The sequence below is a fragment of the Typopeltis vanoorti genome, chromosome 3 (assembly GCF_054136105.1).
Source record: "Typopeltis vanoorti isolate ZY-2024b chromosome 3, IOZ_Tvanoo_1.0, whole genome shotgun sequence".
In the NCBI taxonomy this organism is placed as follows: domain Eukaryota; kingdom Metazoa; phylum Arthropoda; class Arachnida; order Uropygi; family Thelyphonidae; genus Typopeltis; species Typopeltis vanoorti.
Window position 1 is genome coordinate 77301906 of NC_143551.1, and position 26823 is coordinate 77328728.

The window sequence follows — 26823 nt, forward strand, 5'->3', positions numbered from 1 at the left end:
TAACAACGCACATCCACGACACGGACGTCGCTTCCCCCATCTTCCTTTTCCATTCAAAACAATAACGTCATTTATTTACTACAACAAATGACGTCACTTATCTACATCTGAAAACAACACACACCACGACATGATTCCTTATCTTATCTTGATCTTGATCTTGTTAAAAGTGTCTTCCCCCCCCCCCAATCACGACACAAATCCTTATCCACTAATATATCTTCCTTTTCCATTAAAAACAATCGCGTCACTTATTTACAACTAACAAATTACGTCACTTATCTTCATCTGATAACACCACACAACACACAAATCGTTATCTCCAACCATCACCCATAATTCCATACGCGAACAAAACAAACAACAAGACGTCACTCACACAGATGGTCCCCAGAAAAATTCCAAACATTCCAATCTCATGACGTCACACATGCAATGATGGCATCATATCAAAAACCAATCACATCACGATTCCTTATCTTATCTTATCTTGATCTTGACACTAGTGCCCAGTATGCTACTTTCCTGAACATGTCTGAAGCTGTCTATCGCTTTCGATCAAAGCTTAGCTTGTATGTGTGTGTGTGTGTGTGTGTGTGTGTGCGTGTTTTTTATAAGCATATAACAGAAGCTGCCATTTTATCTGATACATTATTATTATCATGCACTCATGAATTTAGAAAAAAATCGTTTTCGTTTAAGTTTAATTATGCATTTCAGACATTTACAAGAAAATACTTTGTATTAATTTTCAGTATTAGAATTACTTTATTCTCGGAAGATTTAGAGTATATGCTTATCAAAATGAAGCAAGAAATGAGACGAATACTGAAATAAAACTGAATCTTTTTATTTACCTTTAATAACATTTTAGACCATTTTAACGGTCAATATTCGCGCCAACTATTTCGTTCTAAAAATTCATGAAACAACAAGCAAAAATTGCACAAACATTAACCATACCAATACCAAAACACAGTAGTGGGTGAATGAAGACACCGCGTTTATTGGCAGGACTGAAATAAAACAGGCAATTATATTAAACGAGATAACACAAAAATAATATCATTTACTAATTTATGATGATTTTTAAATGAGTATTCAGACATATCAAAAAAGAATTTTTCCTCTTCATTAATTTATTATACGTCATATATAATACTTGAAACCTTTCTGATGGATTCATTAATTCTACATCAACAGCAGTGGAAAGTAAACTGACTTTGATTGAATAATTATTCATAACTACCTTCTTTTATCTGTATTAATTTTAAGTTTTGGATCCGGAAACTTGGGTTTTCATTTCGCAAGATAGACAAACCAGCTAGAAAACACACGCAGTTAACGGACATAATAGATAACCATAGATAACCCTAAATGCCTATCATTAGGTATCTATGAAATCAAGTTATATGGCCGTTACATGCCACTTGGACCTAATGCAATGAGGAGACAAATAACAGAATAAGAGATTTTGTAGGATATAATTAAAAAAAAAACTTGGCCCACCCGTGTTATAAATCTGCTATAGATATACACTATCTACCAATAATTGTCCGGAATCCCTGTTATTTGAAGTTATGGAACATTCCAGGTTTGTTAATAGCATAAAAACCGGTGTACAGATAGTATGAATGAGTATTTCACCGTAGCAATTGAATACAGGTGATATGACAACACGACGTGAACTCAGTGACTTCGAGAGAGGTATCATCGTGGGCTGCCACATTGGTGGCATGTCACACGTGCTATTGCCGCTCAAATGGAGCATCCAAAATCAATGGTTGGCGACGTGAACAACAAATGGTGACGTTCTGGCATCACTAGTGCAGGAAAACACTCGAGGCCGCCGAAAATGACTGACAGGAACACACTCCTGTACCTGTCAGTCATTTTCGCCGGTGGGGGGAGGGTGACACTCAAAAACCAGCTATAATCGGCACAGGCCATCCGTGATGAGTTTCAGAGTGCCAGTGACACCATGGAGGAGCACTAATACTGTACCAAAAGAACCTCATTTACTGGTTTCCACAGAAGAGCAGGAGCACACAAGCCGAACATCACAACAACGAACAAGGCAACTCGTCTGGCCTGGTGCAAAGAGCGTCTGAACTGGACAACTGACCAGTGGAAAACGGTACTCTGGAGCGAGGAATCCAGCTTCACCTGTTTCCAGTCTGATGGCAGGGTGTGAGTATGAAGGCAGCCGGGTGAACGCATGTTACCACAGTGTGTTGTACTCACAATAAAGTTTGGTGGTGGGGGTGTATTCAGCTGGTTTAGAGTGAGACCACTAGTCATTGTCCATAGTTCCATGAAGGCAGCTCAGTACCTTGATATTCTGGATAATCAAGTGCTGCCTCCACTATGGATTTTTTATGTGGTACGGATCCATGTTACTATCAAGAGGATAATGGTGCCACAAAGCTGCACCTGTTATGGAATGATATGAAAAATGGTATTAACCGCTTTACCGGCCATTAAAGATCAAATACGCATCCTCAAAAGCTTCGTATCCATCATAAATTTCAATGTAATATCAATGGTATTACAATTTTAATATGCACTTCGCATCCATGGTGGTAATATGGACGTCCTGGCCGGTAGCGTGTTTAAATGACTGCCCTGGCGCGCGCAGAGTCCTGATCTCAACCCCATCGAACAAGTGTGGGACGAATTGGAGCGTTGATTGAGGTCCAGAGCAGCACGTCCTCTGTCGCTGAACTCATTACCGCTTTGATGGAGAAATGGAGACAAATTCCATCTGATGTCTGCCGCACATTGGTGGAAAGCATTTGTCAAGGGTGCAGGATGAGATCGAAGCCAGAAGGGGAAATACCCGATATTTCCCCTGCTGGTATCAATTATAAATTGCTGAAGTGTCCGGAAAATTCTTGATATTTTCCGAATAGATAGCGTACATTTCGTAAGTGGGAGTCAAAAAAAAAAAAAAAATACTGTGAAGCAATCATGAAAGAAAACTCCGAAACACAAGCAAATAGCCACGCAAAGGATCTCCAGTATTGTTCTAAAGATAGCTTAAAATTATTTCTTTAATGCAAAATTATATATTACATACATACAAGTACAGTATAATCATTATACTAGAATTACGAGCGATGAACTAAGCTATAAAACCATTATTCTTTCGTTTTTATAGATGGGTTTTTGATTTCAGGATAATATATAATAATGCTGCGACGTAATTACGTAAGGAAGACTTTAATAATCATAAGAAAAGCATTCATAATGTTTTGTTATCTAAGTGAACTTGCTCGATTCGATTAGATCTGCAAATACAAATAATTTTCTTCTATTTTTTTAATTTTTTTTTTATTATTTTTATTGTTATTTTGTTTTGTTATTAACGTCGAATCCTCTATCTTTGAGCCCTGGTGTCAGTGTCACACACAAGATGACAATAATTATTTAGTAGCACTGTAATCAAGATGAATACAATCAGTTTATTGAGATTGTGTTGTTTCTTTTCAATCTATTCGTTATCTTTCCTTTATTTTTATTTCTTTATTTTATAATTTCTTCCTCTGTGTGTGTGTGGGGGGGGGGGGGGTGCGCGCGCGTGTCTGTCTGTCTGTTTTCCTTTTTCTATATAACATCATCATGTACAATATTTTTTCTTCTGTTAAACTGAAGTATAAAAAAAAAAATAAAAACAAGAACAGACTCAAAATGCATCAGAATATTTTATAGTGTATTCATTCTCATCATTTATTGAAGCCCTCGTCCATCAAAGACGGGTTGAATTCTGTAACTTTGTAAGAAAAACTTACAAATCAACATACACACATTTCCAAAGCATTTAGGAAATGTGTGTATGTTGATATGAATTTCATGCGTCCAAAACTTACCGGTTTAAGAGAGGTGTATATACATCCCACTACTCTTCCAGCCTGAAATAAATGAAATATTGCTTTAGTCAGTTATAATTTCTCAAGTTATTGAAAAGTGTGATTTTTATTTTTATTATTCAGATTTTTATTAAAAATTGTTATTATTTATTTATTAACAGAACTATGTACATAACTACTCAAAATAATCGAAAGTTATTTGTCTAAACCGTGATCCTAATCAACAATAAGTTTCATCGTTAGATTAGCCTTCATGATCTCTATGAATGATGACTATTCATAAAGAATCAACACTTTCTCTCAAGCAGGTATTTTCATGCGAAAGCCGGAAACTAACAGGAAGTGACTGGATCCATAAGCGATAGGAAACAACTCAACATTTAACGAGTGACTTGGATGATATTTGTAGAATGAAAATGAATTACTACGAACAGTGAAATTGTTGGAAGTTGGCATGAGTAAAACGGACCCTTTTGCACAATAAAACATCTCCAATGCGGTTGACATTGGAGATGCCATACAGACCTTGGTAATGTCGATGAAAGAATAAGTCATTGAGGAGTATATCATATTTATCATAAGAAAACAAAAAAAGTAGTAAGATTTTTCTTACATAGCTGGAGAATTTGTGAAAAAGTGCGAACAAAAAGAGATGAATTGCAAAATCGACCTAATGATCTAATCTCTAAACTAAATGTATCTGAAGAATATAAAATTTATCCAACAATAGTTCTAATGTTGTATACGTTTAATGCTTGTTGTTGTGTAACTGGAATTCCACTTGAAAATTTTTGATTAGTATTTTGCGTTAAAGGTTGTGTTAGCAATCACCAGACTTGCAGTCATGCTTCAACACTATTCTTTCAGTGAGGAATTGCGTTTTTTTTTTTTTTGTTGTTGTTTTTGTGCTTAAGACACGTAATAATTAAATGTCCTTTCCAGAGTGAGGAACAGCTGCTTTTAATTCCAAGGTACAGAATGTCATTGTGTGATATGTCTTTGTATATAAAATGACAATATCAACAAAAACAAAAAGGAAAACTGTTAATGTTGATCGTGAAATTGTTGGAAGTAAAAATTGTTGAAATTGTATTAATGCAAACAAATTTCGAGAAAACTAACTTACAACAAATTTAACAATTACACATTTAGCTGTATATTGACTTATATTAACTGAAAAAAAAAACAAAGAGTATTTGTAAATCTCATTAAGGATTTAGAAGTTTGTCACTTTGAAGCATTTAATACGTAGCGTACTTAAATTTTTAAATCTGATATTTAATTGGAATGGATTAAACACATTTGTTTTCCTCGTACAGTGACTCAGTTTCCTGGAAATTATATAACTTCCGTGCTTTCGCTTCTCTTACGGTGTAATCATCGTAACATTACTTAAAGACAAAGCTTAATCTCTTGCACAGATGAATGATTAAATTATCCCTGAGCGCTTGTTTGGTTGGCTGCAAGCATAGTTCTCTACTTACTCTACAAGCTGGGATTCCACTGTAGTATAAATGTTTGTTAATGTCTTTATGTGGAATAAAAATTTCTTTGAGGCTGCTACGCTGCGTATTGAATGTGAGATTCCCAGAATGTCTGGTCCTTGGCTGGCCATCCCCCCCCCCCAGTTTTCTCCAAACACCTTTCCATGTCTTGTATCCAGACGAGGATGATGCATCTTTAGGATGACAGAACACGAGTTTGCTTCAGTTCTAAATAAGAACTTCCAAATCAGTATGAAAACTATAGAAATGATATAGGATACATGTTAGTTTCCAATCCCAATTGAGGCAGGAGGATACTATTAGGGCCAGTAGATAATGCTATTTACGCACGTTGGAATAACGTGTGCAAATCATTACTGACATTTCCATTATGTTTGTGATGTATTTGATGATCTGACATGAAGATCAACTTATTAAACTGCCTTTTTATTGCCTCCTACCATTTCAATGTCATCAAAGACAGAATAGAGCTTTTCTAACAGAAGAATTGGAAATCAAAAACAGATAGAAAGAATACTGTGAGGAACTGTACAATAGAGTGGATAAAGAAAATTTGGAGTAGTCCTCTCACCAGGAAAAGATTAGTAGCATTTTAAGGCTCCTTAAGGGTATTGACAGAAGAAAGTTAAAATATTTTGGACACATTGAAAGAATGGAAGGAGGATTTCTCAGAACAGTAATAGAAGGAGGTAAAGTTCCTGGAAAAAAAGGAAGCGGTAGACCGTCAAAGAGATGGATGGATAGTGTGTGTGTGTGTGTGTGTGTGTGTGTGTGTGTGTGTGTGTGTGTGTGTGTGTGTGTGTGTGTGTGTGTGTGTGTGTGTGTGTGTGTGTGTGTGTGTGCGCGCGCGTGCGTGGAATGACTGATCTTCAGAGAGTTGAAGCCTCCAGAAAAGCATACAACAGGACTGCATGTGAGGCCGGGTGTGGCACATCACCGAACACCGGAGTGACCATACAGCATCTGTGGATGCCTAGTGAACATACGTTAATGATGATAATATCATTTGTAATTGAAGTTCGCTTTTTTCTACATTTCTTTCTTCTGCGTCAGTGGATGGCTTTTTCTTTTATTTCGTGAATGTTGGATTGCCTCGGTACTCCATACTTGTTTTGCTTGTACTCTTTCTCCTACACCTAAATGACTTTCCCCTCATTGACCTCGAATTTTTTCTTTATTGATTACTCATTCCTCCTCTTCGTTTCAGGAGGAATAGAATACACATATCTCAACTTTAAGTTCACTGCTACTACAACAGAGTTATGTCCTCTTTCTCTCGAGAAGGATTTCATCTTACTTTCCCTTAATAATACGCACATATCCAGGCAAAATCAAACCTGATAAATGCTAACCTTATACAAAATTTCACATATGATTGCTTCTGAATAGTGATGTAAAGCGGCATCCAAAAACCACCCTAAAAATTCTCAACAGTATTCCGAAGAGGGCAACGGAATTAAGTGATGACACTTTCTTTCCTTGACGGAGTCAGTCCATTCAGTTTTTTTAGACGTTCTATTTCTGCCTTTACTGTAGCTACTTTCATAGGCGCTGTTTTACTAAGTTTCCTTCACTTCTTTACTTTCTTCTATGCCTAAAACGCGAGATCTGCTGCTCAATATCCATTCAGAGTTCAATTTCAAACTCATCCAACTAATTTCTCCTCCTATTTTCATTCTAGCTAACCTCTGCCATCTGGAACAGAAATCTATATGTAGTGGGGGTTTTGTATTTTTTTTTTTTAAATACATCTATCAATTCAAAAAGAAAAAAAAAAAAGAAATGCATCAATGTTTCGTCTCTCTCTCTCTCTCTCCTTTCTCCTTATCTTCTTTCGCACAGTGCACTCACTGTTGTAGTTTCCTCAGCCTCTCTTATGAGTGGATAGTGTGACATATAGTGGCAGAGTTAAGCAAAGGTTAAGGCAGCTTATAGCGTGCGGATCACGTAGAATTGCACATTATTGGTATGTTCATGTATACTTGAAAGAATAGGCACTCTTTCTTAAATTTGCGACAGGAAATCCTGCTCCTTTCTGTGACAGGAAAAGTAATAAAGCGAATCATATTCAGGAAGATTTTTTGAAGCAATTAAAGAAGAAAAAAAACTTGGAAAACTTACTTCTTTTTGTTGTTCATCGTCATTGCATTTTTGAAGTGCTTCACCTAATTCGCTATTTCCTTTCGATTTCATGTATTCCACGTATTTAGCTTTGTCAACTACGAGTTTGTTTTTTTCTGGAGATGTCACCTGTATTTAAAACATGCGATTGTTTTTATACAAAAAGGCAAAACGTTAAGTAATAATTAAAACAAGTAGTTCAAGATTCAACAAGAAACTACTAGTCCATCAGTAAAACAGACAAATCTTTTTAATGGAATAATAATTACAATATTTAAGGACATCTTAACAAACATGAAATTATAAACTTTTTAAGTGAAGAAATTTTAATTTATTTTAATCGATTTTTACAATTAAGATTTTGTTTGCATCTTTAACATTTTTGAAATACCAAAATAGCATCTAACACTTACAACACCTTCTTCCATGAGTTGTTCTCTGTACAGCTGTAAATATAATATAAACCTTGTAAAGCGAATAACCATATGAGCTTAATAAATAATAAGAAGAAGAATTGAAGAATAGACTTCACTAATTTTTTATTTGTCTTAAAAATACTTACTCGCTTTGTTACAGAAATCTCAGGTCCTGCTTTTTTATTTTTTTCAAGTTTCTCTTGGTAATCGGAGACCTTTAAGAAACACATATCAGATGTATCACGCAAATAAATTTAAATTTACATTATGCAAAGATAATACTAGATAATACTAGATAATACAAAGATAAACACATATCAGATGTATCACGCAAATAAATTTAAATTTACATGATGCAAAGATAATACTTGTCAGAATGCAGTACATACCCCCTCAAAGAGTTTATCGCTGATGCACTTGTTAATAGCAGAGGCTGATTTTCTAGATTCTGAAAATAAATAAACGCATAAAATGACTAAATGTAATCAAGGCATAAAATGAATGCAGGAAATCAAATATACAGGCATACCTTGTATAGCGCGGTTAATTGGTTCCAAGAAGCGTCTGCGCTATGCAAAACCGCGTTGTTCGAGGTCTATTTATAAAGGTTTTCAATTTAATTTGTTTATTACAAAAATTTAGGATAATAAAAATGCTTAAAAATGAAAAGAAATTGTTATTATTATTAACTAAATAAAATCCTTTTAAACTCATATAAAAGTTGTAGAAAACAAAACAAATATTGCTTTAATTTTAGCATACAGTAACTTACTTTTTACTAAAGTGTCTTTTAGTGTTCGTTGAACCATCCTTGTCTTCTTTGTCTCTTCAAGTACTAGATTTCTGTAGCATTTGATGACATTACTAAGACTTTGTGTCACTTTGATGCTTCTTTCCAAATTCGGGTCGGCATTTATGAGAAAGTCGGAAGCTTCGTCGATTTTTCTCACAAAAGTTGAAAGGTCAGCAAAGGAAAATTCTTCAACCATGACATCAGTGGGGTCATCTTCGTCTTCTTCTGTTTTATAGACTCGTTGTTGTTCCAACTCCAAAAGGGTTTCATCATCCAGATCATTTGAACGAGAATCAATACATTCGTTCACATTGTTACAATCTAAACTTGTAAAACCAAGATCTTTGCCCATCTGCACAATTTCTATTGAGATTTCCTCTTTCTGTGTTGCAAAGGCAACAAAGTCCTTTGAACAATGCGGCAAGATATTATGCCATACGGCTCTCATGTTGCTTTGAGTCGCCTCTTGCCAAGATTCATAAATATTTTGAATGGCATCTTTTATGTTAAATTTCTTCCAAAATTCACTCAAAGTCCAAGAATCTTCTTCTGCTGCAGCTTTAATAGCTTGAGCAAAAGTTCGTCTTAAATAGTAAGCCTTGAAAGTGGAGATAACACCTTGATCCATCGGTTGCAGAATTGATGTTGTGTTTGGAGGGAAAAAATGAATCTTGACATTTTCATCTCAGTTAGTCAATAGAGTTGGATGGCCTGGCGCATTGTCTAATATAAAAGCAAAATTTTGAAAGGGATATCATTCTTTTTACAATAGCTTTTAACTTCAGGGAAAAAACAAGTTTTAAACCAGTCTTCAAAAATTGAACGAGTCACCCAAGCTTTTTTATTTGAACGCCAATGAACAGGTAAATTGTCCTTTGTAAAGCCCTTAACAGCTCTTGGGTTTTCCGCTCTGTACACTAACTGTGGCTTCAATTTTAAATCACTCGATGCATTACCTCCTAGTAAAAGTGTTAATCGGTCTTTTGACACTTTATATCCAGCTTGTGTTTTTTTCTTCTCTGCTAGAAATGTGCGCGATGGCATTCTTTTCCAGAACAAGCCAGTCTCGTCAGCTTTAAAAATTTGATCATCTGTGTAGCCTTCCTTCTCAATAAGCTCCTTCAATTCATTGGAAAATATTGGGAAATATTTCTGCGGTGTTAGTATCAGCACTTGCGCTTTCACCTTGGATTCTTACGTCATGGAGTTCCATACGCTTTTTGAAATTGTAGAACCACCCGCGACTTGCTATAAAAGTTTCACTGGTTGTACCTCCTTCATTTTCACTTTCATTTTCTTTTATTTTGTCATATAGACTTGTTGCTTTTGCCTGGATTATCATTTGACTCAAAGGAAGGTAGTTGTAGTTGATAGTTTGGTGGAGTGATGGAGACGGAGAGTTGTAGAGTAGGTTCCCTCCCTTGATGAGTCTTTGGACTCCCTGGAGGCGTTATGTAATAATAATAATATCTTATTTGTTTCTAGAAAGAAATCGAAACGGTGAGAATGTAAGTAAAAAGCATGAGGACTGAGTCAGTAGTATTAATAAATATAGGATACGCGCACAAAGAAGAATTAATGGTGGTAACACGATTCAAAGAGCTTCCGTAGCTCAGTCGGTATAGACGGAGGTTAGAAAAATTTGAGTTCGAATCCCGTCTAGGATGCGAAGAACCTTTATCATGGCTTTTCAACTGAAGATGAAGTAGCCGATCTCATACGAATTTAGCAAGGATTTCCTCGGAAACTTGGTTTTTTTTCAGCAAAACAGACAAACCCACCAGAAGAGCACACGCAATTTACAATCATGTCACACATTGCAGATAGTAATCATCCCCTTATCATAATCAGTATTAGGATTTTAAGAAGCCAAGTTAATTGGTCGTGACACGCAATTGAGCCTAAGAGAAAGGGAAGATGGGATGAGGTCATTGAACAGCATACACATCGGAGGTGGTCTTCCTAAAAAAGGGTGCATTTATGACAATGTACATTTTTATTCTTCACCGTTCTGTATTCTTTTTGCTATTTAATAGTATTGGTAGATAAGAATAGGAAAAAGTTAATTTAAGAAAAAAGTACAGGATCCTCCCTACAATCCCCCCCCCAGCCAAAAAAAAAAAGGATTTTTGGATCCAATCTTAGGATACTACTAAGTACACCATTGTCATTTGAATACCCAAATCTTTTCAATTTCATTAAGATCCGTTTATCAATTTCTGTGTGTGTATACACCGAAGAGCCAAAACTTTATGACTAGCATGTCTTCATGCAAATCGAAGCAACTGCAGGGAAACGACGCCGCCTGTGCAGGTCATGAAACGGTATAAATAACACCTGATACTGAGCTCTGCTAATGTCTTATTCTTGTTCTTCAGATGGGAAAGACAACGGACTCAGCGAGTTTGACTAAAGCCAAATTGTGATGGTCAGAAGACTTGGTCAGAATATTTCCGTGACGGCAAGGCTTGTGAGGTGCTCATGGTCAGCCATGGTGAGTACCTTCAAAAAGTAGTCGGAGGAGGGGGGGGGGAACTAAGAACCGCCCGCAAGGTGTGGGCTGACCACAGCTCATCGATGCTCGAAGTGAGCGAAGGCTATCCCGGATGATACAAGTCAATAGAAGGATTTCTGTGGCGCAACTCGCCGGTAATTTGAATGCTGTTGACGGGTTAAAGTGTCAAAACATACAGTACATCGAACCCTGTTGAAAATGGGGCTGAGTAGCCGCAGGCCGCTTTGAGTATCCATGCTAAGCACAGTTCACCGTTGAAAGCGCTTCCAAAGGGCCCCGAGCATTATGGAAAAAGGTCGTCTAGTCCAATGAATCTTGTTTCCTGTTGCACTATGTGGACGGCCGGATACGTGTGTGGCGTTTACCCGAGTAAGTATTAGCACAAGGGCGCACCCTGGACGAAAACAAGACAGTGGAGGCAGTGTAATGCTTTGGACAATGTTCCGCTGGGAAACCGTGGGTCTAGTCATTCATGTGCAGGAAACTATGGCATCTACCTAAACATCATTGCAGACCAGGTATACATCCTTTCGTATGACAACGACATTCCGCTCTGGTTGTGCCTTCTTTCAGTGGATAATGCACCATGCCACAATGTCAGGAATTGTGCGAGAATGGCTCGTGAAACATGAGGAAGACTTCCAGGTATCCCTTCCCTAGCCTCTAAATTCCCCAGACATCAATCGACCATCCGTGGTTTGTGTCGGAACAGAACATCCGGCTCAACCACGTAACTCTTGTCAGTTACGTGGTTGAGCTTTAGAAATCTTGTAGCGTCGATGGATAAGAGCTGTTTCGGCGGCACGTGAAGAACCAACATCATATTAGGTACTTAGTCATCAAGTTTTGGCTCTTCGATGTATATATACACACACAGAAATGTGTAATGTAATATATATATATGTATATCTGGATAGCCAATAAGGGAAGTTATCATCATATAATCACTTTTGTTTAATAACAACGAAAGTCTCACATACGAAAGGTTTAAAACACACAATGCTTTAGTACTATGGGATTGGTCTTTGGAGAGTAATGGATGACAATGCTGTAGGCAATGAAGTTCTAACTGAGGCTCGGCTATTGCTGTTACCCTCCTGCCATGATCAGAGCTTTAACAGCTCAATAACACCTTATCCCTACACTGTCCTCTACAGTGTAGGGATAAGGTGTTACATTCTTGCTTCGCCCCTTTAAGCCAGTCCTTATAAGGATTACTATGGGATTATCCATAAACATTTTTCGAAATTCAGTTATTTTTTCAAGGCTCTTAGTTTACGATGAAAGTTTTGCAAATATGGTTATCAAACATTCAAACTTGCAATTGTAGAAAGCAATGCAAAGGAATTGCATTTTTATTTCCGTCTAATATACAAAATTAGGGATGAATAACTGGCAATCCTCTACACATTTTTTAAAACCTCTTCCAACAACAAAAATAATACAAATTCCAAGCTGCTACAAGGCGTAGACAAAACTGAGCACACAGTATTAATTTATGTAAATATTATACTGTTGTGTAAACATAACAATATTTTATTGCAGAAATGGGTGCTCTTGAAATCGAGAAATTATACAAATTAACTGTTTTTATTGTATAATCTATCGATTATATATTAAATTTAAAAACGATACAATCACGCAGCACATTGTTTTAAATGCTATAATTGAACGTTAGGGTCTGCGCTATTGCATTGTTTTCTCAAAGCGCATAACAAACTAGCGAAATTCCTTCCTCACCCCTCTGATCTTATATAAATACGAAATCTTCCCTTTCCGATCCTAAACAGTTCTATTTTGTTCCTATCTACATTTATGCTTTAAATTATATTTTTATTATTATTACCAGAGACCTCTAGGGAGTCACGGACCGATCGAGGAAGATCACATATCAGCTACGCCAGCTATCATACCTTATCTAGAATTCATTGATACTATTTGCACTCACCACCTCCAAAATCAAACATTTCAATCACGAGAAAAATCTAGCTGTCTCCCCCTTTCTTGACTGTATTCATTCTCAACTTCCATGGATGCTTTCGTCCGCTTCCCACTCTCGAAAAAATTCTAACTATTATCCCATGACTCTTTTAGAACTCTGTGGTCTCTATCACACCCCTCCTCTTTCTCCTGTTTGCGAACAAGAGAAAATTATGAGCTATATTTTCCTGTCTTCTATTCTTCGTTACAAGCATTCATTCGCATCGGCCGCGGATATACCCTTTGAAATATGAATTTTTTTTTTTTTTTCTTAAATACGAATTATAATAACACTCGATATTTACATGTGCTTATAAAAATAATTACTGATCGCAAATGAAATAAGTAAATTTCGCTTGTGATTAAAAAGACAAAACACTTACTCGCTGCCCAGACAGCAGCAATCACAAGAAATAATATGGACAGCTTCACGAACATGGCTTAGCAAGTTTTTAGATTAGAATACGAAAACGTCAAACTTCTTCGGCACTGTGCACTGCTCTATGGTTGTGACCTGTTTTGAAACCGAGGATTTTAACAGCACAGTAGGGGGTAGAATGACAGACAAAGGGGAAGAAGTGGTTTTCCTTGAACGAAGACCAGATGCATTGAGTTCAACAGGAAAGTGAAGAGTGTCACGCATGAGTCTTTGTTAGAGAGAATAGTAGACGCAGATTGGTTTAAAACAAATAAAAGCTTTCTCCGTGTGTTACGCATGAGTTTTTGTTACGGAGAATAGTTTAAAACAAATAAAGGCTTTCGTTGTGCATCAACCACTTGTTTCCTCAGCTGAAAGTATCTTTTTGCAGATGTCCTCTTCAAAAAGTCATCATTTTTTATTAGCGAAGCAAACAGAATCAAACCGGATGTGCAAATACGGACACACACACACACACACCCTATTTGTAGGTATAGCTACTTTACTGGAACAACGTATTATTTCAGTTTAGTGGTGAAAAATTCGGGTATGGATCCGTACAGCTTAGAATCGTGAAAGTTTTCGTTTAGGAGAATCGATTAAAGTGCTCTTAATAAAATCCAATACCACTCACCAGCATTCATTTCTTTAAAAGTTGCATGCAAGCAGGAAAAGAAATAGACAGAGAGAATCATTCATCATCTGTTTCCTCTACATAACGAGGTTGTTCAAGGTGGCACTTAACAAAACGGATTTCCTGGAAATAAATGCTATCAGATTGTCTCTTTTATTTTGAATTTATTTATTCTACTTGTTAAGGACTGCTTACCAATTAAACAAAATGTACATAGACTATACTTACAGGAATGTTAGTCTATCTCATGAAAACGTTGTCAACTCCATTCTTCAGAAAAAAAAATCTCTCTTCATTGGATGTGGTGTTAAACTTTTCTAAAGATACATTTGGTATTTTAAATTACTTGGCAACTGATAAGATCGGATGCGGGGATGACATCTCTCACTTGGTAGTAAATTAAACGTATGTTAGGATTAATTAATATACTTTTCATCATTTTCAATAAGTTGTTGACACTGGGAGTGTTTCTGATAGAAAGTCTGTAAAGATTGTTACAGTTCATATAAGCTGATCATCACGCGAAATGGAGAATTATAGACCAGTAAATCTCCTTAGTGTTATAGAGTAAGTAATGGAAAAATTAATTAGGAGTCATATCCAGGATGTTCTCGACAGGAATTACTTGTAGAACAAACCAAAGCATGGTTTCATTAGAGAGTAGATCGGGTTATGACTTACTTTTTTTATGGGATCACGAGGGATGTAAGCCAATATAATGGCTATGGTGCGCTTTGTTTGGATTTTATCAAAGCTGTTGATAGCAGTCTCCATAAAAGCCTATTGATTAAAAGGTACCAGAGAAGTACTAATGATTCTCCAGTAATGTGGATAGGAATTTGGTTAACTGACGACAGAAAGCATTATTTAAAAGTGGGTATTCAAAGAGTTCAGGTTCTTAGGAGTGGTTTAGGACTTTTGTTGTTTAATATAAAATGATTGTGGTTCAAATCTTGAGTAAGCTTCTCTCTGTTGATGATGTAAAGATGGGCCGAGTTGTTAGCTGTTCGTTGAACGACCTCAGTTCTTTATAGGACAATCTTAAAATACTGGAAAAGTAAACAAGGGCTTAAAATTTAATGTGAACAAATGCATATATAGTCGATTCGATAAGAAGATAATATTAGTTATATACACCTCCGAAATGAGCCTGTGTAGCTCAGTGGATGTGGCGTTTGCCCACCACGGCGCTTGGCCGCACGAAGGAAGGAAGACTTGGTTTCGAGTCTAGTCGGCGACTAGAGGAAATTTTTCTAAGCCTTTTTTCGACCGGTTCCCGAGTTAGTCGATCTCTGCACGGGCAAGCGGGTTTTTCGTCCCGTAAACTCAAGAAAATCGACCGTAGAACCCACATTATTTCAGACATTAAATATATTGTGTTAGGGTTAGGGACCACGAGATGGCGGCACATTTGAGCCGTCTCTCTTCACTGCGTACCGCTTAATTAGTGATAGCCTTGGGCCATCTATCTCTGATTGGTACCAGTGGAGATTGAACTGCCCACTCAGTCTCCAAAAGTTAGATAGGGCTAAATGGCCTCGCCTACTCCCCGTATACGGGAATAAAAAGGCGTTAGATGATTTAAAATTTTTTTTTTTATTTTTTACACCTCCGAATCAAAAAATTAGAATAATCAAAGAAAATGTGTTAAATGATTTGCAATTCTAATTTATTGCATAGAAAATAATTATTACCAAATATGAATTAGCATCAGCTACGGACTTTGTAAATTATACACCCATTTAAACGCATAAAAATGTAATATAAATTATAAGAAAACTGTTATTTGAAAACATTCACAAAATTAGAATAAGTTTTTACGTGTTTCAAAATATTGGAATATTCCAAAATTTTCCGATTGGTTTTGAGGAGAGCATTGAAATAGCATATTTCAGTAGTTGCGGGACTGACTCGTGAGTGAGGAATCGTTTGCGCGTGGATTCCAGTTAATCATTTGCTATACATGAATCGAACGAGTGACATATCGGAAGCTAAGAAGTTTTGTATGGTATTTCTACACAGAGAAGGCCAAACTCAACAGTTTATAGCTAAGGAATTGAGATGCTCTCATGCAAGCGTGAGTAGGGCATTGAAAGAGTACAACCGCTATTGCAGTGATTATCAAAATAATCACTGCAATAGCGGTTGAAAAGTAACAACTACATCACGTGATGAGAGGAGATTGAAGAATATCGTGAAGAAAAACGCTTCCGAAGTGTAACGTATTTTCACAGGAGATGGAAAGAACCAGGTGTGAATGTGTCTAAATCTACGACGGTGAGATGACTTCACAAATTGGGTTTTAAATCACGTGTGCCTAAGATGAAGCCGCTTATGACTTCCAAGCAAAAGGCAGCTAGAGTGCGATTGTGTAAGCAAAGACTTTTATTGGGTCAAGAGAGCTGGAAAAAGATACTTTTTAGTGATGAAAGTATGTTTTGTGTGTGCCTCGTGGTCATCAAAGGATACGTGTTTGGCGTCTGAAACGTTCGGTGAAATTTGCAACCTCTGTCATGATATGGGCTTGTATGACCGCAGAGGGTCCAGGTGGCCGTGTATTATTGTACGAAAGAATCAATATCAAAGTGTACGAAGAAATTCCTGAGCACTTTATGTTCTGGCATCGGAACATTTATGTGATGGTGATTTCCTTTTTCAGCAAGATTCAGCTTCTTGTCACACTTCCTATACTACTACTAGATGGCTCAAAGAAAGGTAACTCAAAATAATTCCTTGGCCGGCAAACTTACCAGATTTAAACCCCATTGAGAATCTGTGGGAAATTATGAAGAAACGTCTTCAAGAAGTTGCTCCAAGAGACAAAATTGAACTTGTTTCTAGTCTGCAGACCATACGGGCATGCTTTGGTAAAAAAGACTGAACTGCTAGTAAATAATATGCCCAACCGTTTACGAACCGTTATCAAAGCTAAGGGGAATGCACAAAGTACTAATTATTATTTTCCCTTTGACTATAATTTTTCTGCATTTATTTTCGCATTATTCTAATATTTTGAGCCACGTTAAAAATTATTCTAATTTTGAGCCACGTTAAAAATTATTCTAATTTTGTGAATGTTTACAAATAACAGTACATTACATTTTATGTGTTTATGGTTATATAATCTACAAAGTACGTAGATTTAGATGATGCTAATTCATATTGGTAATAATTTCTATGCAATAAAGTAGAATTGCAAATCATTCAACACATTTTCTTTGATTATTCTAATTTTTGATTTGGAGGTGTATAAGTTGAATGGATAAGCTTTAGAAAAATCGATACAAAGATTTGGTGTTTCGGCTCATTGACAGGGAATTTAATGTCAATGGTAAATATGAATAGATGGTTAAATTTTCATAATCCACACCTGGATTATTAAAATTCAGATCATTCAATTTATATTCCAGATGAACAATTTATGATCTACGGGGGAAAGGGTAAGAGGACGATAGAGATTCTCTTTCCTCTCGTACCCAGCTAAACTTCCAGCTGTTTAAAAACTCTTGACTAGCATACCATGTCAAAGAATTCCACGAAACGAATTACGCAGAATGAAATCGAATGCGCAAATACTCACTGAAACAAATACCCTCTTATGTAGACATCTTACGGGAACCAGAGAAAGTTTTCGTAGGGAAGGGGAGCGGGAAGTTGATTAAAGCATTCTCAGTTAAATGCAACACTCCCGTAAACATTCGTTTCATTCAAATCGCATACTACCAGGAAAAAGAAAGCGAGACAGAAAGAATAATTATCTGTTTCCTCTATATAACGAGATAGTTCAAGGTGACTTAACGAAACGGATTTCCTCGAAATAAATGATATCAGATCGTCTCTTTTGTTTAGAATTTATTTATTCTAATTGTTAAGAACTAACCTATTGAACAAAATGTACATAATCACAGGAATGTCTTATCTCATTTAAAAAAATAATAATAATTCTCTTCCTCGCACGTTTTAAGTCGAAATCAAGGCAACTCGTTAAGTGGAAAATTCTTTTTAAGCAGGGAAAACGTAGAACTCCTTTTGATGGGTATTCCAGTCAAAAAACCGAGTTTTCGGAAGAAAACAGGCCTACTCTCCAAAGATAGCATGACGAAAATCAGTTGATGGGGGGAGGGGGGGGAGAGAATGCTCTATCGGTGACTAGAATCGAACCTTTTAATTCTTTCTAATTCAAATTTAATTCAAATATTACTTTGAGTGGACAAGAAATAATTTAACACAAATTGGCAATGATTAACATGAGCCTGGAACTGGACCATTAGTGTGCTGAGCCCAGGCTCAGCATATTAACGAATTAATCGTTTGAATTTATGCTTAATTCCAAGTAGGGTTTTCAAAATTACCGACTTCTTCAATTACCGATAACAGCTTTCATAAATACCGGTATATCAGTATTAGTCTCACACCGGCAGTGAAAATCATCTTCCACCTAAAGATATTCACAAACATCCCCCTACCCCACCAGTGGATTCGATTTTTTTTTTTAATTTTTTAATTTTTGTATAATTTACACATTTTAGGAATGTGTAAATTATACAAAAAAAAAAAATACACTAAATTACTTACAAAAATACGATATAATCTCATAAAAACAATACGGATTTCACAAAACAAAAAGCACTGTCGCGTTTTTAGAAGATATTACGGACGCCATATACAAAGCTCTGGATAAAAATAAATTTGCCATACTTATACTGTTAGATCTAAAAAAGCATTCGATACTCTCGACCACCGAATATAACTGAACAAAGTATACTCCATTGGAATTCGCGAAAGCTATACACCTCGTTCAGGAATTACCTGGCAAACAGAATTCAGATAACAAAAATAAATGCCAAGCACCAAACACGGAGTACCTCAAGGCGCAATACTATCACCCACCCTTTTCAACATGCACATAAACGATATTCACAACCTCCTCATACAGAGCTACTCGTAAATATGCAGACGACAATGCACTACTAACAATTCACAAAGATATTAACATATTCATCTCCAAAGCACAACAAGATCTCAATATGAATTAACGAGATATTTTCATAACAACTCAATCATAACAAACAGTACCAAAACCCAGATATTAGTTATTACAAACTCAAGAGCCTCATAACCAATCACATTACACAGTCACGCATATCATTGTATTATTAATGCCAACACTTGCTATTGTCCTGAAACTATTTGCATAACACATGTTAAATATACCTGGGCCTTTATATATTGACTGTCACTTTAAATGGATCAAACACAGCGAGTACCTACAAAAAAAAAAAAAAAAAAAAATGGCATCATTGCAAAAGTACTGTTTTCTAGAGTTGAGATGGTGTTATATCCAGAAGGCTCTGCTTTTCCAGACGTTTGATAAATGCTCTTGGTATTCCTCCTAGCACTCCTATAACAATTGGAATTGTTGATGTCCTTTTATTCCAATATTCCAACGGCATTGGACTCCAATCTTCAGATCTCTGGTCAATTTTTCGCGAATTTTTTCGTCTACTCTACTATCTTCTGATATTGCCATATTGATAAGCCATACATTATTATTCAACTATAGTGATGTCTGGCATATTAAGTTCCAGATGTATATCTGTCTGAATTTTAAAGTTTCATAATATCTTTGCATTTTCAACTGTAGGTTCCAACTATTTACTAAACCCAAGGGGTTTAGCAAGTTGGGAACCCACAGTTTCCTACATAAGCTCCAGTGTACAGCTTTTGCAGCCTGATCATGCCAATGCAAGGACACAAACATTACCTGTCCAGCGCTCTCCCTTTCCTAAAAGATTAAATTGCTTGCGCACATTGTGTGTGTGTGTGTGTGTGTGTGTGTGTGTGTGTGAGAGAGAAAGAGAGAGCATGCACTGTAGCTTCCGCATTCAAACCATAATAAAATGCACACACACACACTACTACTATTATTATTATTATTATTATTATTATTATTATTATTATTATTATTATTAAAGTAAAATTAAAATATGTGAAAATAAGCATAAAACTGTTAGTGTTAAACTTAGCCTTCCTTTTTCTCTTTTCAAATTGAAAAGACGTTAGATAATTAATTTTTTGATTAATAAATTAAAATGAATAAAAATAAATGAAAACATTTGTTTCTGTAATTCGAAAGAATATATTTCGAAACTATGATTTTTTTTTTCCCACTTGATAAACTAAATTACTTGTTTTATGTTCTGTGAGATATATTGTAGCAAAAATTGATGTTAACAATGAGTCCAGTATATCCAAGTCATTCACGCTATGATTTTAATTCAGCATGTTCAGATTCATGACAATGAAAGTTCACAGGTTTCTTTTCTCTAGATTTTTCGTACACAATTAACACTCTGGTATTGCTCTGTTAATTGGCGATATGTAATTAGAATCTAATATCAGTAGATTCTAATTACATATTTAATAAATTAAAACAAAATCAGTTATCCCACCAAGTCATTGAATGAACAATACGTCAGCTAATCTGCAAAAAGCAAAGAGGCATGCGTGAAAAAGAAAACTTCTTCTTGAACCACCACCACGTAAAAAGATCAATTACTTTTTCTTTTTTTTTTTTTTCAAACTTCGATTAATGACTGCGGCTATGGTTACTCACACCATTTTGAATTTATATTTAAAAAAAAAAAGATAAATTTGAAATGTCGTGTCTAGTACTGGATCAAGAATATTGTTGAGGAGAGAACAGCTGAGGGAACAATGGATTAAGTCATTTCATAAACATTTAAACGCTGGGGGAGGGTGACAGCTGTAATTCGGTGTTGGAGTAGAAAACGGAAGCACAGGTATCAGTTAAAATTCAACTTGAGGAGAACATAGAGGTGGGTACAATTTGGGGTTTTTGATTAGAGGCAAGGATTGGGGCTTGAGGTTCCGTATTCTCAAACAAGTGCATCAGTACTAAACATAAGTTGCTTTTTTTGTTGGAAATTCATGTAGTAGGCATGACTGAGGAAAGAGAGTTCTTCATGATATGATTAAGAACCGATACTACATTCAGAGTGAGCACTGCACTGCGTGTGCGAGCAGCTCAACATTACAGATATAATTCTGAGTACAGGCAATGAAAAGCTGCACATACTTGTGGCGACAATTTTTCATTTCTAGTAAATAATCTAGAAAAAAAATAAGATGGCAATATCCTAACAATATTCAGTAATTACTTTTTAACACTTAATATACTTGTCAAATTATTATATTTGGTTGTTGTTTTTTTCATAGGCAGTTTTTAAGTGTATTTCTTAATACACTTAAAAAAACGATCCCTAATCACTTTTTAAATACGATTTCTATCTGCAGGTCTTTACACATATGTGATAAACGACGGTACTGGATACACATATGTGAATCCAGTACTGTCGACAGGGTGTAACATAGAGGTCGTCTGCCTCACGGTGCGGCTGAATAAGGGTACTCATTCAGCCATATTGCGGTAGGGCCACGTCGCTACGCTAACAATTCGTGTTAGCTTAGGAAAGAAGTTTTCCCAAGCTTAAACTGATTATACAAATTATTTGCGAACAGCAATGACCCGAGAGGGATTGGTTGGTCTAGCAACTATATCGATAGAGGCGGACATAGCTGATAATTTAAATTTAGAAGAGCTTATAAGCAGTTTTATTGTACATTATTATATTATTATGTAATCGTTTTGCATTAATGTTTCTCTTGTAATAAAAACAAAATAGCAATTGGAGATTTTCTTGTATATTTTGTCTTATAATTCATCAGAGGCGATATTTAATTGTTAGTCTCAGCATGCGATCTAATCTGGAGACGGCCTTGTGTGAACCTCTTTACTGATATTGCACACGTGTGCCCTCTATTTTTCTACAGAAGGCACATCAAAGAATTAGTAGTTTTTGCACTTAAGTATGGGATAAAAAAAACATTGTTTCTTAGTATAACAGTCAAGTTTACTTGCTTACCAATCAAGGGGAAAAAAAACTTGCGACAACTATCTCTCATGGGCAGTATTGCAATAGCATGTAATAATCTGGAAAATGACGATTTTGAGAAAGACCTCACAACATATTTTGAAATTTGCTTTGGATCCATAAACGTGGATCGATAAATAGTGCCACGCTAAGCAATGTTTCAGTCTGATAATTGAAATTCAATCATCAGATTGAATTTATTTTTGCTCTATATACTCTAAACCGCTACACACATCTCGCCGTCTCCCCTACCACTTATTGTCATCGACGCCATCTACTGCCCATGATAGAAACAGTATTTTTGTCTGTAAATTGTGTTGTTCTCATTGCGATTTGCCTGTTTGCGGGATGAAAAACCCGAGTTTCTGGGAGGAAAAACTGTTACCTCCGAGATGGGATAACTCACCTCCATTTGAAAAAGTCCATATGAAGTTCTCTCTCGTCATGACGAGAATCGAACTCAAGTCTTTTCCAATTGAAGGACGCAATGTTCCACTCTTCTTCTTCCAATTATTTAAATATTTTTAAATAAACCGAACTCATCTTTCAAACCTTGGATATCGTATACAGTGTATCTTATCTCACCTTCCACAATTTTAGATAAGTTAGATAATTTCCCATGATGCCAAGTAACATGACTTCATAAAAACTTAATAATTACTACGACAGATTGGTTAATCTTATTTACACAAAGTCTGATAGTTAATTTCGTGTATACTTTGGTAGGTTTATTTATCTTAAAGAATAAAAAAGCACCCATTTTCTGGAGGAAATTTTATCAGCTTCCCTATCAGACTAGGTTCATGTATCTCCACCTGAAAATCGCTTATAATTTTTTTTCTTTGAAGATGAGATTCGAACCCAGATCTTTCAGACTAAATGGCATCCTAAAGGGCATCTAGTGTACTACTAAAGCTCTTATATAGTTTTATACATTTAACATGTAACCCTGGTCGTATGTGAATATTACAAATTTGTGTGATTTTTATCTCCTAATACTAGATCCTATTTATTGACAATTTAAAGAAATTAAAAATTATATTTTCTTCTTCTTCCAGATCAGGATTTCTGGATTATTTAATCCTTAGTCCAACCTATCGTGCTAAATGTGATATAGGTTTCCAGTCTTTTGGACATAAAAATATGATTTTCATTCGTGAGTTATTTACACAATGAAAGAAATTGATAGAGGTGGAAGGGATTTCTCACGAAGTCGCGCGTTTTTTTTTTTTTTTTAATCCAGCAAATAACAGACAAACAAGCAATATATACCAATAAATCCAAACAACAACAACTCGTTATCTAAAGTGACCTTTAATGCAAATCACATTCTACAACTTGTGCATTGTTATGTTTACTTTGAAGATCTTTTCCCAGATCACTTCGATATTTTTGAAGTCTCATCAGCTAGGAGTAAAAAATTTGTTATAAATGGACGTCGCCTTCCACTAGACGATGTTTTCACGTTTAATTAGGTTAGGTCTACGCCTTGAATTACTAAACCTCACCTTTTTAGGTCAGTAAAAGCACAATACTTACTAGTTACTGAGAGAAGTGCACAGCCCATCCACTAACCAATTACAAAGGAAGTAAAGTGAAGATCTCTGGAAAAGTAATTTTTATAACCTATAATACGTTAATGATACGTAACACTTTGGGATCTTTCTGTCATATAAGAAATACAATCATATTAAAGAAAATAATATCCGATCGTTCGAATATTTGGAAGAATAACAGATGGATTTGAAGAAGCAGACTATTTCATAACGATACTCTCTTTGTCTCTCTCTCTCTCTCTCTCTCTCTCTCCTGAATTATAACAAACTCTAATTTGGTTTGTTAAATCAATGAAAAAATTATTACTACCAAAAAAAGGAGGCACAAAGACCAATTGGATGCAGAAAGGACGTTTGGCACGATTGCCACTTGGAAAATGAGCATACAAAGGAGTAAAACAAAAACATGATAAAACTGGATATTATATTTGATATAATTTGATAAAAAGCATATTTAAGACTTTTAATCATCAGCTAGTATTTTTATTAGCAACAGGAAAGTGTTTCTTCATACGGTTTACTTTTAATATATTAATGTAATGAGAACACAAAGAAGGCATTATGTTAAATAAATGAATAACAAAAAGCGGTCAAGTAAGATATAAATGAAAGCATGACATTGACTGAAACATAACGTCAATAGGTATATGGAGAGATCCTTGATTGGGCAAGGGGGCGTAGCTCAGATGGTAGAGCGCTCGCTTAGCATGCGAGAGGTACCGGGATCGATGCCCGGCGCCTCCAGTTTTTTTTTTTTTTTCTTTCTTCTCTTCCCTTCTTTATACACATTTCTATTTTTCTATTTTCTGTTGTTCTTTTTCTTCCAGTCAATCAGTTGATGGCATCTTACAAAATTACAGTTACTATATGCATACATCATTCCAGTCCGTTGTCTGAACTCCGCCGTTTACTGCAGATTATATGATACTTCTGCTCTGTAATTGCCTGTATCTCAAGCCAGTACCTGTTTTCGGGATTGGAGTAAGGACCCAAGTTTTCAGGATGGAAAATCCTGTTACCTCCTGAACTCTTACGTCATTGTTAAGTGATCATAGAGAACTACCTATCCGTTATAAAGCAACGTATTTTAGATTAAAACAGAATTTTCGAAAACTTATACTAAATTCATTTTCTTAATTTTTGTTGAAGAATAAATATTGTTTGATTATTTTTATCAAACAATATTTATTCTTCAACAAAAAATATCAAAAATAGCTAAAAAGGAAACAGTATTTGTACATTATTTGTTTTAAATTTGACTGCATGTTTCAGATAACTGTGAGCCTCCAGAAAAAAGGGAAAAAAAAATATATATATATATCTATAGGCATAAAATACTCGCCTTTAGGAGCGAATATTTTATGTCTCTCTCTCTTACTCTCTTATTAGGGGACTCAACCTGTGTCTCCCCTCTATATGCTAAAGAAAACATGTTATTCCATAATTACATTTTTAGGAATAATAGTAGTCATCTATAAACAATTAAATATAGAAGATGTAATCTGTTTAATAGTATATTTATTGCAAATTGAAATATCCCCATATTTATTTATTTATAGTTAAGATTTAAATTACTTTACTTTGTTCAAAAATTGGAGAGTGGGACAGATACTTTCCGATTTAAGATTCCACACTGAAAAGCGATTATTTCCATACTGTGGAACAGTTTCGCTTCATGTAAAATAAATTTTTCACATTTTTAAGTTTATGAATCTACGCAAATAATACAGTCGACCACATAAAACCTTAATATTACCTATAATCACTTATGTGAGGTTAATATTATCATTATTTATATGTAATGATAATAAATATTTATATACCCCCTTCCCCCCCCCAAAAAAATTATAGTGCTTTCCTCAAAGACTGTGATATCTCATTGTTCAAAAACACATATCATCAGGTGCTATTTTTTCCCCCCTTATTAATGCAATTTACGTAACCGCACTGGTGACACTGATCGGTTATACGTTTGCTGCAGTGTTCGTTGAGGATTATCCCCCACTTCTTCTTTCCCTACGCGTTATTCCCGCTTCCTATGCAGGATCCGCGTGTTACTTAGATGCGACTACTTGTTAGTAGCTCTTCCAACTGACCTGTCGCCTAGTCTGCCGCTGGGGGGGGGGGTATATTTTTGACCGTAGAGGCGTATGTATGTTCACGGGGCCGGTTTGCCTGCTTGCGGGATGAAAAGCCCTACTGCCCGCGCCTTGCAAAGCGCGGTTGCATATGGTTGCAAAGCGCAACGCCACTAGGCTAACCGCGCGGACTGAAGATTATCCCCCACTGTGAGCTATAAATATAGAACAACAAGTCGCAAGATTATAAGTGCAAGAAATAATGATAGGGAAAAGGAAGCCAAAGAAATGCATTGATTCTCTAGCAAAATAAAGTTACCGGTATATACATGGCAGGGGGGGGGAGGAAGAGCATAGATTTACATACTCGAGAAAGTACACAGATATAGCTTGAAGAAAGGAAAATCACAGAAACAAAGAAAATCGCACAAAAACCAATGCAGAAAACAAAGATCTAAATCCAATAAGTATCACTGATGCTTTGGGGGGGGGGGTTGGGGGGGGGGTACGTTACGCAGCGGTACAGTGTATCTGCACCTTTTATTAACAGTTACATGTGATACACGGATACAATACATGTAAAAGTTTGTAATATTCAATCATAAAAAAAAAACGGGGAAAAAAACGAGTATTCGCACGGCATTCACGTGCTTATATGGAATCATAAAAAATTCAAATAAGCTTAATTATTTGATTAAGCTTATTTAATGACATTTATTTATTTTTTCCCTAGATATTTGTTATTACGTAAAATTTTATAATCCATTTTAGCATATTGATTGACTTTCATGTTTATATAAGTGCTATAGAGATTTAAATAAATCTTTTATTACAATAGGTTTCATTGGACTCTTGCAGATGTTCTGTTTATCTAAGGATAAACAATAAAAATATGGTCTTGAACCATAAAGTAAAAAAAAATGAAAAGAATTTTTTTTTTCAACTTCTACAGTTAAGAATGACTGTAGAAGTAAAAAGCCAGG

General features: G+C 35.7%; 1 protein-coding gene and 1 non-coding gene across 2 annotated transcripts; one reads left to right on the top strand and one right to left on the bottom strand.

Moving 5' to 3' along the window:
- Window positions 1-896: 896 nt before the first annotated feature.
- Window positions 897-13685, bottom strand: LOC150108294 (uncharacterized). Its single transcript, XM_090415730.1, has 7 exons — window positions 13583-13685; window positions 8301-8359; window positions 8058-8126; window positions 7909-7941; window positions 7496-7624; window positions 3870-3911; window positions 897-1016 (listed from the first exon to the last, which is right to left on the bottom strand). Exons 1-7 carry the CDS (start codon window positions 13635-13637, stop codon window positions 1005-1007), a joined length of 399 nt encoding a protein of 132 aa, XP_090271856.1. The 5' UTR covers window positions 13638-13685; the 3' UTR covers window positions 897-1004.
- Window positions 13686-24433: 10748 nt separating this feature from the next.
- Window positions 24434-24506, top strand: TRNAA-AGC (transfer RNA alanine (anticodon AGC)). Its single transcript has one exon. It is a non-coding gene; the product is annotated as a tRNA-Ala (tRNA).
- The last annotated feature ends 2317 nt before the right edge of the window (window positions 24507-26823 follow it).